Raw genomic sequence first — 13696 nt, forward strand, 5'->3', positions numbered from 1 at the left:
GGCAGAAGCAATCACTGCAGCTCCACCTGTCACAACGCCAGACGCTATGAAACCCACTGCCCCTGAGGCCACACACCTGTCCCTCCGCTCCCTGAGGCCACACACCTGTTCCTCCGCTCCCTGAGGCCACACACCTGTCCCTCCGCTCCCTGAGGCCACACACCTGAACCTCCGCTCCCTGAGGCCACACACCTATCCCTCCGCTCCCTGAGGCCACACACCTGAACCTCCACTCCCTGAGGCCACACACCTGTCCCTCCGCTCCCTGAGGCCACACAGCTGTCCCTCCCCTCCTTGAGGCCACACACCTGTCCCTCCCCTCCCTGAGGCCACACACCTGTCCCTCCGCTCCCTGAGGCCACACACCTGTCCCTCCCCTCCCTGAGACCACACACCTGTCCCTCCGCTCTCATCATTGCCGCTGAAACACAGCTCTGATTCAAATGTCCTCCTGAAGCAGTGATGATCACACAAGAAGCAACTAATTCCCAAAACAATATCACCTCAAAGCAAGTGCGATTCACCCAATTACACGCGGCTCTCAGACACGGACCGGCTCCAGCCACGCAGGGCCAAGCCGCTGTGTGATGGCGACAAATATTAATGATAACAGTATTTTATTAATTACAGTCACAAAGGGGCAGCTGGCACATCCAGCCAAAGCGTGTGAGATATTTATACAGTGCCCTTCACGCAGGGCAGAGGCTCAAAGCTTACGACAGAGATGAATTGTCTTGGGCTGCAGAGGCTCGATCTCAAACACAGCCAACAGGTCAAAACCATCACAGCATCCACCATTCTCTCCCCCCGCCCACAAACGTTTAAACTCCAAAATATTCCTCTGATCGTTCAGCCACAGAATCAGGGAAACTTACAGCATGGATTTCAGCTCGTCAAGTCTCCCCCGGCCCTGAGCACCCAGTGCCTCCATGGTGATCAGCCACGTTACACAAAGCTGTCCCCGTGCACCGTGAAGAGCTCGGGGAGACCGATTACTGAACTTACTGCACTCAAAGCAACCTCCAACCCAGCCCCGCCCGCGTCAAAACACACAGTCACTACACTTTACTCTATATCCTGTGAAGCGCTTTGAGACATCTCAACGACGCGATAAGGCGTGGTATCAAATGGATTATTATTATTAAATAACAAGCTTACCTGCCAAAAGATGGAGTCTATGGCGCTGCCGTGGAATCCCTCTCGCACCTCAGACGTCAGCAGTTTGGGGCCAAGAATTGTCATAAATTCCTCAAAATCCACCTGCCCGTCACCTGTAACACACACACACAAACTAACCTGTCAGCTGCAACACACACAGTCACCTGTAACACACATGGACGGTCCAGCTACACACACACAAGCGCGTGCACACAGAGTAACGCTCCTCCTGTCTGCACCCCGCTGGCTCCGGAGAGACAGGCCGCCTGCCCAGGTGGCGAGAGGGGAATCACAGTAAACGCCACATGGCGCATTTTGCCTCTCGGACAATGTGGGGAGTGCATGGGAGGGGGGCGTGGGGGAGTGTGAGGTGGCTGGGGAGCACACAGAGTGTGGGGAGAATGACCTGGGCTTGGGTATAGGGAGGACAATTTCCAAGTTGCAGACGATACTAAGCGAGGAAAAGGAGTAACCAGTGAGGAGGATAGGAGCAGACAGCAAGGGGACATAGACAGACTGGTCAAATGGGCAGACACGTGGCAGATGGAGTTTAATGTGGAGAAATGTGAAGTGATGATTTTGGGAGGAAGAATGAGGAGAGGCAATATAAGCTGATGGTACAATCTTAAAGGGGGTGAAGGGACAGAGAGACCTGAGGGTTCATACAAGTAAATCTTTGAAGGAGGCCGGACAGGAAGATAAAGCTGTTAAAAAAGCGTCCGGGATACGAGGCTTTATAAATAGGGGCATAGAATACACAAGTCAGGAAGTTATGATGAACCTTTATATAAAACACTGGTTAGGCCTCAGCGAGAGACTGGATGGTACCAGGAATGAGGGACTTCAGTGATCAGGAGAGGTAGAGAAGCTCGGATTATTCTCCTTGGAGCAGAGAAGGTTAAGAGGAGACTTAATAGAAGTTTTAAAACTATGAAGGGATTGGATAGGGTGAACAGGAGAAATTATTTCCACTGCCGGGTGGGTTGGTAACCCAAGGACTCCGATTTAAAATAGTTGTTAAATGAAACAGAGGGGAGGGGAGGAGAAATTTTGTGAGTTGTTAGGATCTGGAGTGCATGGCCGGAAAGGCCGGTGGAAGCCGATTCGATAATAACTTTTAAGAGAGAAGTTGATAATTATTTGGGGAGGACAAGTTTGCAGGGCTATGGGGAGAGAGCGGGGGAGTGGGGTTGATCAGGGCTATGGGGAGAGAGTGGGGGAGTGGGGTTGATCAGGGCTATGGGGAGAGAGAGGGGGAGTGGGGTTGATCAGGGCTATGGGAAGAGTGCGGGGGTTGTGGGGTTGATCAGGGCTATGGGGAGAGAGAGGGGGAGTGGGGTTGATCAGGGTTATAGGGAGTGGAGGAGTGGGGTTGATCAGGGCTATGGGGAGAGAGCGGGGGAGTGGGTTTGATTTGGAAAAGCTCTTTTCATAGAGCCGGCACAGACACGATGGGCCGAATGGCCTCCTTCTGTGCTGTAATTATACCTCCTATGTTTCTATGAATGGGGAGCGGATCACGATTTAAGGTTTGGAATAAGTTGGAAAAAAAACTTTGTATCAATCACCAATTTCTTCCCGCCATCCCCCCCCCACTTGCATTTACACAGCGCCCCTCACACAGGGAGCATCCCAGAGAGTAAGGATGATCAGGGGCTGAGATGTAAGTGATGATATCATGATAAATAAACACAATTCTCTCTCGCTCTCTCTCGCTCTCTCTCTGTAATTGAATTATCTTCCCATCACCCTGAATGTACAGCTTCTGGCGACAGCATTATCATCAGCTCCCAGGTAATTTTGAATATCAAGCAGGCTGTGAGCACACACTCAGCCTCACTAAACGCTGTCTGATTGTCACCTCTCGCACTGAGTAACAAATGACTTTAATATAAAACACAATGAATATTTCACATCTCAATATCCATTCCTCGCCCATTTCTAAAAGGCCGATGTTACAGTCGAGGCAAAATAGAAGTAAGTCTCTGAGCTGAGCCGAGTGTAAGTGGGTATGTGTCTACATACACATGTGTGTATTTGGGAGCGTGTATATGCATGTTGCATGTGCATGTACCCACACTGTTCCCCACTCTGGGTTACACACACTCCTCAATGCTCCACTGTTTATTTCAGTCTCCCCTTTGAACAGTTCAATCTCGATAGTCACTTGTGTAATCAATCACACGCACCCACATTCACTCATACACTCATACTCACACTCAGACACACTTACTCCTACACACACTCACAGACATACTTACACAGTCACACATTCTCACACGGACTCATACACACACTTACTCGTATACACACCCACACACACGCAATTGGCCTCTGAGTTGAAGACTTTTAAATTGTATCCTTTTAGCTATAATTTACATAAATCAATTTTAAAACAAATCATTTCTTGGCAAAGCCCCTGTGTGTGTATGTGTGTGTACTGTGTGTGGTATGTGTGTGTCATATGTGTGTATGTGTGGTGTGTGTGTGGTATGTGTGTATACTATGTGTGGTATGTGTGTGTGGTATGTGTGTTCAGTGTCTGTGTATGGTGTGTGTGTGGTATGTGTGTGTGTGAGGTGCGTGTGTGGTATGTGTGTATGTATGTGTGTATGTATGTGTATGTGTGTGGTGTGTGTGGTATGTATGTGTGTGTGGTGTGTGTGTGGCTGATCTGATAAACACACATTATACAGTGACCAGTTACAGACTCTCTCCCTCAGTGTTTCTCTGTGTGATGATCTGCACACTGTGTTCACAGTGAGCCGAGCTGCTGGCAGGTGTGCGGTTGTGAATCAGATTTACGAGCCGACGACGGGTTTGGCATCAGTGATCAGGACATGTTGAAGCTCTGAAACCCAATTATCCTCCAAGTGATGCCAACGCACCTGAACTAAACGCTCAGCCATTTCCCGTTCAGAATCAACCTAAATTACCAGCAGAGCAGCAGCTCTCCTCTCACTGAGAGCAGCCGAGGGCAAGAGAGTTCAGCCTTGGGACCTCCTTCCAACATGAAAGGTGCGACACAAATGTATTTTGTTGTTGTTGTTGTTACACCATGTCCACCCCCCACCCACACCACTCCCCCCGCACCACTCCCCCCCACCCCCGCCAGTCGTCAGGATCTGGTGGTCAGGTGGTTGCTCAGGTCACTGCTGTTTGTGAGACTTTTACTTAGTGGAAAATGACCCTCGTTTACAGTCTGTGTATAAACACAGTCACTACACTGGGCAGGAATTGCTTCAAGATATTTCACAGTGATTTTTTGTTTCCTCAACAGTCAACACTTTTCAGCAGTCGTGTTGCAGCAAACGGCTGAGCTGGACGGTCTGAGGATGAGGGCACGAAAGTGAGCAAGGGAGCGTGTTCTCAACAACAACTTGCATTTAACCAGTGCCCCTCATGCAGGGGAGGGTCCAGGAGCGCTTGACAGTAGTGGAGGGGGGGGTTTGAGGGAGGTGGGGGAGGGGGAGAGGGGGAAGGAGTAGAGGCGAGAGGGGAGGGACAGTAAATACAGTGGAAGAGGAATCATCTCACCATCCATGTCTAGCCGCTGCATGATGATGGCGAGCTCCACCTCGCTCGGCATGTACCCCAGTGAGCGCATGGCCATGCCCAGCTCCTGCTTGGAGATAAAGCCATTGCCGTCGCGGTCCAGCACCCGGAAAGCTTCTCTGATTTCTATGTGAGGGAAGAACAGGCACCGTTAGTCGTCATTCAAGCCCCCACCGCCTCACCACCAAGCCACAGCTTTGGTTTGCAGCCGACGCTGTCACGGTGGGAAAGATACATCAGATCCACATAAACCTCCTGCGACTTTTAATCGAACGAAACCTTTTATGTTTATCACCACGTTCCACTCACCGAGTCAAACCTCAGCAGTGAGAGCGGCCCCTTGGGAGCTCACTGGCTGTGACACAGGCTGACTGTCCAAACCGACACTGAGGCCAAAGTCAGACACTGGCTGTCACTTGTCGGTGAATAAAAAATATCTACTTGGTCGAGAGCTTCGAGACGTCCTCCCGACCAGACATTTCAACAAGTTTTAACACCGACCTCTTTACCTCTTTGACTGCAGTTTTGGTCATCTATCTTCAGACCCGAGCTGGGGGTCAGGATCGCAGAGGGTGGAGGGCAGGGGGGGAAGCAGGATGATCGAAAGCACGGTCGAAGAGGAGGGTCTTGAAGGTGGCGAGGGAGGGGGTGAGGTGGAGGGACTGCGGGATGGAGTTCCAGAGGGTGGGGGCAGAGTGGCAGAAGGCCCGCCCGCCAATGGTGGGGTGAGCGAGGCGGGGCACGTGGAGCAGGCAGGATGGTAGGGGGTTTGGAGGTCGGAGAGGTCGGGGGGAGCAAGACCATGGAGGGCTTTAAAGGTGAGGACCAGGATCTTGAACTGTATCCTCTGTGTGATGGGAAGCCAGTGGAGTCGGGCGAGGATGGGGGTGATAGGGTCACGGAGCCTGATGCGCGAGAGGCTGTGGGCTGCAGAGTTCTGGTTGATCAGCAGCCTGTGGAGAGATGAGTTGGAGGGCCGACAAGCAGAGAGTTTGCATAGTCAACCCTCGATGTAATGAAAGCGTGTATGAGGGGTTCGGGGACCTGCGGTGTGAGACAGTGGTGGAGCCGGGCGATGTTGCAGAGGTGGGGGAAGGCAGAGCGGGTATAAACATACAAACCTTATAAATATGTTGGGACATAGATTTCAAATAATTGGCAAAAGAACCAGAGCGGAAAGGAGGTGCCATTTTTTTACACAGATAGTTGTTACGGTCTGGAATGCACTCCCTGAAAGGGTGGAAACAGATTCAATAACAACTTTCAAAAGGAATGGGATAGGTACTCAAAAAAGAAAAAAATTGTAAAGATATGGGGAAAGAGCGGGGGAGTGGGATTGAGTGGGCAGTAATAGTAACACTAAAATAGTTGTTAAAAAAAGACGGGAGGTGAGGAGAAATTTTTCACGCAGTGAGTTGTTGGGATCTGGAATGCATTGCCTGAAAGGCCGGTGGAAGCTGATTCGACAACAACTTTTAAGAGAGAAGTAGATAATTATTTGGAGAGGACAAGTTATGGGGAGAGAGTGGGGGGAATGGGGTTGATCAGGGCTATGGGGAGAGAGAGGGGGAGTGGGGTTGATCAGGGCTATGGGGAGAGAGAGGGGGAGTGGGGTTGATCAGGGTTATAGGGAGGGAGTGGAGGAGTGGGGTTGATCAGGGCTATGGGGAGAGAGCGGGGGAGTGGGGTTGATTTGGAAAAGCTCTTTTCAAAGAGCCGGCATAGACACGATGGGCCGAATGGCCTCCTCCTGTGCTGTATAATTCTAGGATTCTATTTCAGTGTCGGTGAGTGTGAACATGATGGTGAGTGTGAACATGATGGTGAGTGTGAACATGTCAGCCCACTCCCACCCCGACCCTGGTTTTACTCTGGTCTCTCTCTGAAGGAACCTGGCTGTTGTGTAATGAGCAGATGGATATCGTGTCCTGCCCTGAGCTACAGCAGCATCAAGGACATGTCTGACCTTCTCCCGATGGGAATACAGCACACACTGTACACACACACAAACACCCTGTACACACACACACTGTACACACACAGACTGTACACACACAAACACCCTGTACACACACACTGTACACACACAAACACCCTGTACACACACAGACTGTACACACACAAACACCCAGTATACACACACACTGCACACACACAAACACTGTACACACCCAAACACCCTGTACACACACAAACACCCTGTACACACACACAAACACCCTGTACACACACACACTGTACACACACACACACACACTGTACACACACACACACTGTACACACACAAACACCCTGTACACACACACTATACACACACACAAACACCCTGTACACACACACACTGCACACACACAAACACTGTACACACCCAAACACCCTGTACACACACACAAACACCCGGTACACACACAAACATCCTGTACACACACACACACACACACACACACAGACACTCTGTACACACACAAACACCCTGTACACACACACACACACACACAAACAATGGGCCGTGTTTCCAGGCTGCAGGATTCAGTGTCTCTCAGAGAGCTGCACAGGTAGGGCCACCAGAGGTGTGGACCCGCTGGAAGGTATCTGAGCTGTGACAGGGGCAGGGGAGGGGATGTTAGCGGTAATGTCACCATCCAAGCCTTCGGGTGGGGGGCTGGCATGTCGGTGGGAACAAGAACCTGGTTTTATTCTGGTACACCAACACCAACGCACAAACACCATGTGCACACACACACAAACACACTGTACACACACAAACACTGTACACACACAAGACACTTTTCACACACAAAGACACTTTACACACACTCTATACACAAACACACCATACACACACAAACAACCTGTGCACACACACACACACCCTGTAATATAATAATAATCCTTGCATTTGATATAGCACTTTTCACGTCGAGAGGACGTCCCAAAGCGCTTCACAGAACACACTGTAAAGTGAATTGACTGTATATTTGTGGGCGAACGCGGCAGCCAATTGCGCACAGCAATGTCCCACAAACAGTCGTAGATTGAAAATGACCAATTTATTATTGTTTTTGGTTTTGGAGGATTATTATTAGGCTCTGTGTGGAGTAAGGAAACTTGCCCAAGGTTTCGCCCTCTGCCTGGGATTGAACTCCGGTCTCTCACTTGCAAAGCGAGTGCTCTAACCACTGAGCTACAGGACTCCACATACATACACACAAACACACTTTACACACACAAACATCCTGTACATACATAAAAATGTAATAATAATCCTGGTATTTGATATAGCATCTTATCACGTCGTTGAGACGTCTCAAAGCGTTTTACAGAATATAATGTAAAGTGAATTGACGATCTGTTTTGTGGGTGAATCGCAGCAGCCAATTGCACACAGCAATGTCCTGCAAACAGTCATGGACTGAATGACCAAATTACTATTATTATTTTTACAGCAAACACCATACACCGACATGTAAGGTGATATATAAATGTAAATTTTTATTGTATTGTAACGTGACGTCAATACAAAAGCAAATCAAAACTTCTACACTCTCACTGTCCAGATGACCCCCAGACTACTGACTCGGACAGAGTGGGGATAAAATCTGTAATCTGGTAAATACAACAGCTGGAGACAAATCCTAGGTCTCGAAGCGTGGGTTGAAAGTCCCATTTTTTAAGCAATTAAAACAAATGGTCTTTAATGGGTCTCCATTTCCCATGTAAAGAATTAGAGGCAGAGTGAATTTTGAAACATAAATCAGACATGTATTATTCACAAGTTTCTATCTGTTATCAGTTCTGGGATTTCCTCAAGCTAAATCTGATGAGCTGCAACTGAAACATTTTAATTAAAAATGACCTTATTGCATCTGAATCTGGGTAGATGTTAAACGTCTGCGGGGAACCAGCTCGGATGGAGTTAACCCTGTAGATAATCTTTGCAAAATTAAATTTTTTATTGAATTTGTGGTAGATGTGGAGTCCAGTACCTTAGTGGCAAGTGAGAGTCCCCAGGTTTGATTCCCGGGCGGGTCGAAACCTAAGGCAAGTTTCCTTACTCCACTCGCTTCTGTTTACCTAGCACTAAATAAGAACCCGGTTGTTAATCGATTGGTGGATTGCTTTCCGGGGGTAATCACCGCTTCCAACTATAATTGGGTCACTCAATCCATGATTGTTTGTGCGACACTGTTGTGCGTAATTGGCTGCCAAGTTTTGCACACAAAATGCACAGTCACTTCACTTAATAGTATATCCTGTGAAAGGCTTTGAGATGTCTCAATGACATGACAAGACGCTATATCAAATTATTGTCTGGATTACAGAGGCAGTGTGAGGTTGTACTGAATACTGACGTTCATTCATTTAGGGAAAAATCTTCGCCCAAAAGACAGCTGTTGGAATAACCTGCTCCCGGGAGCACAGCAGGTATACACTCCAGGGATATTTTGATTCCGTTTCAGAGTGATTCCCCGAGAGAAGAAAATGCAACAACAACTTGCATTTATATAATGCCCTTCACGCAAAGTAGCGACTCCGAGAACAAAATAATCTAATAATAATCCTTGTGTTTCATATATCGCCTTATCACATGGGTGTGACGTCTCAAAGCACTTCACAGAATAACAGAATATATTGTAAAGTGAATTGACCGTGTGTTTATGGGCAAAATGAAATAATAGTAAATTGTTACTGACGCGATGGCTGAGCTAAACAGGCTCCATTTCAGAGATTTTACAGGAACACGTTTAGAGTTTTTACGTTTCTGATTATTACTTTTGTTCAATTCCCGGATTGGATCCGGGATTTAATCTGACTTGATTGTGGATCATAATTTTTTTTTACAATTTTTGGGGCAAATGATGATGCAAAAATCTGCTTTTGTATGTTTGATTATAACATTTATAGATTTATTAAAATAATCTGAAAAATTCTGACCCTTTGTGGTCTCTGTCACGGCATTGAATATAACTCCACTTTGTGGAGTCCTGTAGCTCAGTGGTTAGAGCAGTCGCTTTGCAAGTGAGAGACCTGAGTTCAATTCCAGGCAGAGGGCGAAACCTTGGGCAAGTTTCCTTACTCCACACAGAGCCTAATAATAATCCCTCCAAAACCAAAAACAATAATAAATTGGTCATTTTCAATCTACGACTGTTTGTGGGACATTGCTGTGCGCAATTGGCTGCCGCGTTCGCCCACAAATATACAGTCAATTCACTTTACAGTATATTCTGTGAAGAGTCACATTACCAAAAAGTCTCAGCTCAAGTTCAAAGAGACTCCTGTCTGCTTCTGTGAATAGTAAGCTGTTAATTTACAGTAAGTAGCCACAGTAACTCATCATGGCTGCTGTGTGTTCATGAAAATATCTTTCACATACATTTCACATTTCAACCTCTCAGTGTCAGCAACAAACGTCCCAATGTCAGTCAGGCAACACCCTGCAGGCAGAGCCAGTGCACGCAAATGCCTTTGACTGAAGCGAACGTGTGCAAGAGAAGGCCAGGCTGGGGAAGAAATAAAGGTGATAAAACCAAATACCTGTAAGTCACCAAAAAGACCTTTAGAGGAAGCTCACTCAGACTCTACAGCTCGACAATACTCTCTCTCTCTCTCAGAGTGTGTAGCTATAGCTCTACATCAATAATAATAATCCTTGCATTTGATACAGCGAGCACCTTATCAGGTCTTCGAAACGTCTCAACTGTCCTTTCTGTCCCACACCCGTACCAAGACACGCTCTGCCTTCGCTCACCTCCGCAACATCCACCACTGCTTCACCCCTCAGCCCGCCGAAACCCTCGTCCACGCATTCATCACATCTAAGCTCGACTACGCCAACTCCCTGATTGTCGGCCTTCCCAACTCTTCCCTCCACAAGCTGCAGATCATCCAGAACTCTGCAGCTCGTGTCCTCTCCCACAACAGGCTCCGTCACCCTATCACCCCCATCCTCGCTCGGCTCCCTTGTCTTCAAGGCAACATCTATTCAACATCTATTACTGCTCGGTAAACAATAGTCTCTCTCAGGGTGGGTGGTTACCGAGAGAAGCACAATACACATCAAGTCAGTACTACAATAGTCCATTAATGAGGAAGCCTCATGTTTGTTGTGTTACATCAGAGGATGTGGGTTAGACCAGTGGAGGGACTGGCAGATTATCAGGAACATGACACAGATATTGGGAGAGGTGACTGCTCAGTGAGGTCCCAGCAGGAGCCTGTTACTGCCAGACTGACCCACTCTGACAAGAAGATAGATCAAAACACTAAAATTTACAGGGAAGGACAGAATAATACAAAGAAAATTGTAACGTAATTCTAACTTGATTACTGATGGAAAATCTCTTTTACGAATAAGATTTTATTACTCCTCACATCAGACCATTTCATACACCCATCACCCAACCCTAGCACCCCCACCCCAAAAGAAAAAGCTCTCCCCTCTCTATATAGTTTCCCCCAATGTTATAATTTACACCATTCCGCCGTAAGTGTTGATGAAGTTAACGTGTAAGGCAGGTGATCATCATGTCAGAAAGATATTAAATAATGAAGAGGATTGCAGGAGAGATTTTACAGACAAATATCTGCAACGCACATTACGAGACCTCTAAGGGTTTAGTTACTTCCTGAAATAATAAATATTTCAAAATCCCTATATTAAGAAAAAAAGAACTTGCTGTGCACAGGATTTTGAAATTGCAGATGCTATTTAATAGCTGACTGATGCCAACAGGAAGAACACAAACATGGACACAAGTAAACAGAAATCAGGAAAGTCACACGTAAAACACAGCAACGTATTTCAATACGCTGCTGTGCACCCACTAGGCAACTCCTGGTCAAGTGATGCAATTGTTTTGTAGGCAATTCAGCAAGGCCCATAAACAACCATGGGGTGAACAATTGATTGATTTATCTGGAAGTTTTTAGGATGGAAGAGGATGGGGAGAGAGAGAGCTGGACAGATTGAGAGATGGGAAGAGAGATGGAATTCCTGGAAACGGAGAAGAGAACAGGAAGATGATGATGATTAAACCAGACTCTCCTGTTCTAAATTTCCAGTTTCCTTCAACGGAGAAACACTCAGCGACCAAAGAGCGATCACTTCTCAGAGGCACTTGCTCAGTGTGAACAGCGAGAACATAATACAATGGGTGATTTATAATATCTTCATTCCAGTAGAGAGGAAAAAAATATTTGTGCCCCTGATCGCTGGCATTAATATTTCATTGTGAATTCCTTTCAAGGGAACATGCCCAAATCAATCAGAGTTTGCATCGAGCAAGTTCTGACGTGAGTAGTAGACCTGACTCGATTATTAAACATTAAAATAAAACCACAGTGCTTACTGCATCCACAGAGGAAATGTAGAAAGTGCATTTGACAGTAACTTTTCACTGTGCATCGCTGTTTGCTTCCCCCCCCACACACCACCGGGCATGGAGGTGAAAGAGAATAAGTACAAATTGCACCACTAATGATCTGTTCAAAAAAAGTGATTCTAAACGGCTACACGTCGAGAATGTTTAAGGTCAACTGAGTGTATCACACGCCTTGCCCTGACCCCAGCACAATGTGAGCCTGGGGCAAATCGCCCGCTGATTAAGACGATATTGCTATGTTTTGTAAAGCCACCACCCTCCATCTCAGTGAGCTGGGCTACGCTGTGCCAGCAGTAAATTTCTGTGAAGCGTTTCGCGATGTGCTCCTGACATAAAAAACACAATATCAAAAAATATTGCTTCAATTACAGATGGTATTGCTGGCGTGTAGAGGTCCGTTGAACTGCACTCATGTCAAGGACTGGATGCCGCCATATGGTTTATAAACAACAAGTTCAACCCATTTCTTGACTCGTTGTTTGGGGAGCGGGTCTGCTTGCCATACGGCTGGCTGCACAGTCACATTACCAAAAAGTCTCAGCTCAAGTTCAAAGAGACTCCTGTCTGCTTCTGTGAATAGTAAGCTGTTAATTTACAGTAAGTAGCCACAGTAACTCATCATGGCTGCTGTGTGTTCATGAAAATATCTTTCACATACATTTCACATTTCAACCTCTCTTGTGGAGTCCTATAGTGTAGAGCACTCGCCTCGCAATCGAGGACCTGGGTTCGATTCCCAGGTAGGGCGAAACATTAGGCAAGTTTCCTTACTCCACACCCCGGTTTAACTAGCATTAAGTAGGAACCTGGTTGTTGGTCAATTAGTGGATCGCTTTTCCGGAGCAATAATCCCTTCCATTTTTTTTATAAAATAATAATTTGGTCACTCAATCCATGACTGTTTGTGGGAACACTGCGGTGCGCAGTTGGTTGCTACGTTCCGGCCACAAAGTAGTCAATTCACTTTACAGTATACTCTGTGAAGAGCTTTGAGACATCTCAAAGAAGTGATAAGGCACTATATCGAATGCAAGTATTATTATTATTATTATTATCTCGGTTGAGACCAGTTCAGGTTAGTGTTTGTAAATCATGGTGGGGCGACAAGAGAAGAGAAACAGAGAAAAATAAAAATATAAACAGGCATTTAGGCTGATTATGGAACATTCTTTCACCAACGCCCGATCAGACATTCTCCTCAATCATCAGACTTGAACTTGAGACAACATTCCTGTAATGTTCTCTCTGGTGAATAGCAATAATTCATGTAAAAGGGATCATATTTCCACTGCCTTAATTACCCCAAGAATGTGAAACCGCTTGTTTGATACTATTATTTCAAGAGGACGGTTTTGTCAGGCTCCCGGATTCCTAATCTGCTCAGTGAGCCTTTGAAGAACTGATTAATGACTTGCGGATGTTCAAGGGCAAAAAACAGATCAGGTGCTCGCGATAAGTTGTTGAAAAGAAAAAGGCAATGACAAACGATTTTCTTTAAACATTTCAATCACACCTATTGGAAAGTCGAGATCCTCGCTCAGTTCGTTTCTCCCATCCTCTTCTCTCCACACTCCATTTTCCCAGCCAACACGGCAGGA

General features: G+C 46.7%; 1 protein-coding gene across 1 annotated transcript in view; it reads right to left on the reverse strand.

Annotated features, from left to right (window-relative positions):
- The window catches only part of LOC103188452 (calcium-binding protein 8), a 32119-nt gene extending 23044 nt beyond the window's left edge, over positions 1-9075 (reverse strand). Inside the window, exons 1-3 of the mRNA XM_042338547.1 lie at positions 9066-9075; positions 4696-4839; positions 1159-1271 (exon numbers count right to left, since the gene is read on the reverse strand). Coding sequence (XP_042194481.1) covers positions 1159-1271; positions 4696-4839; positions 9066-9075 — 267 coding nt within the window. The remainder of the gene's footprint in view (positions 1-1158; positions 1272-4695; positions 4840-9065) is intronic.
- Positions 9076-13696: the final 4621 nt, after the last annotated feature.

The sequence above is a fragment of the Callorhinchus milii genome, unplaced genomic scaffold, assembly GCF_018977255.1.
Source record: "Callorhinchus milii isolate IMCB2004 unplaced genomic scaffold, IMCB_Cmil_1.0 Scaffold10, whole genome shotgun sequence".
Taxonomy (NCBI): Eukaryota; Metazoa; Chordata; class Chondrichthyes; order Chimaeriformes; family Callorhinchidae; genus Callorhinchus; species Callorhinchus milii.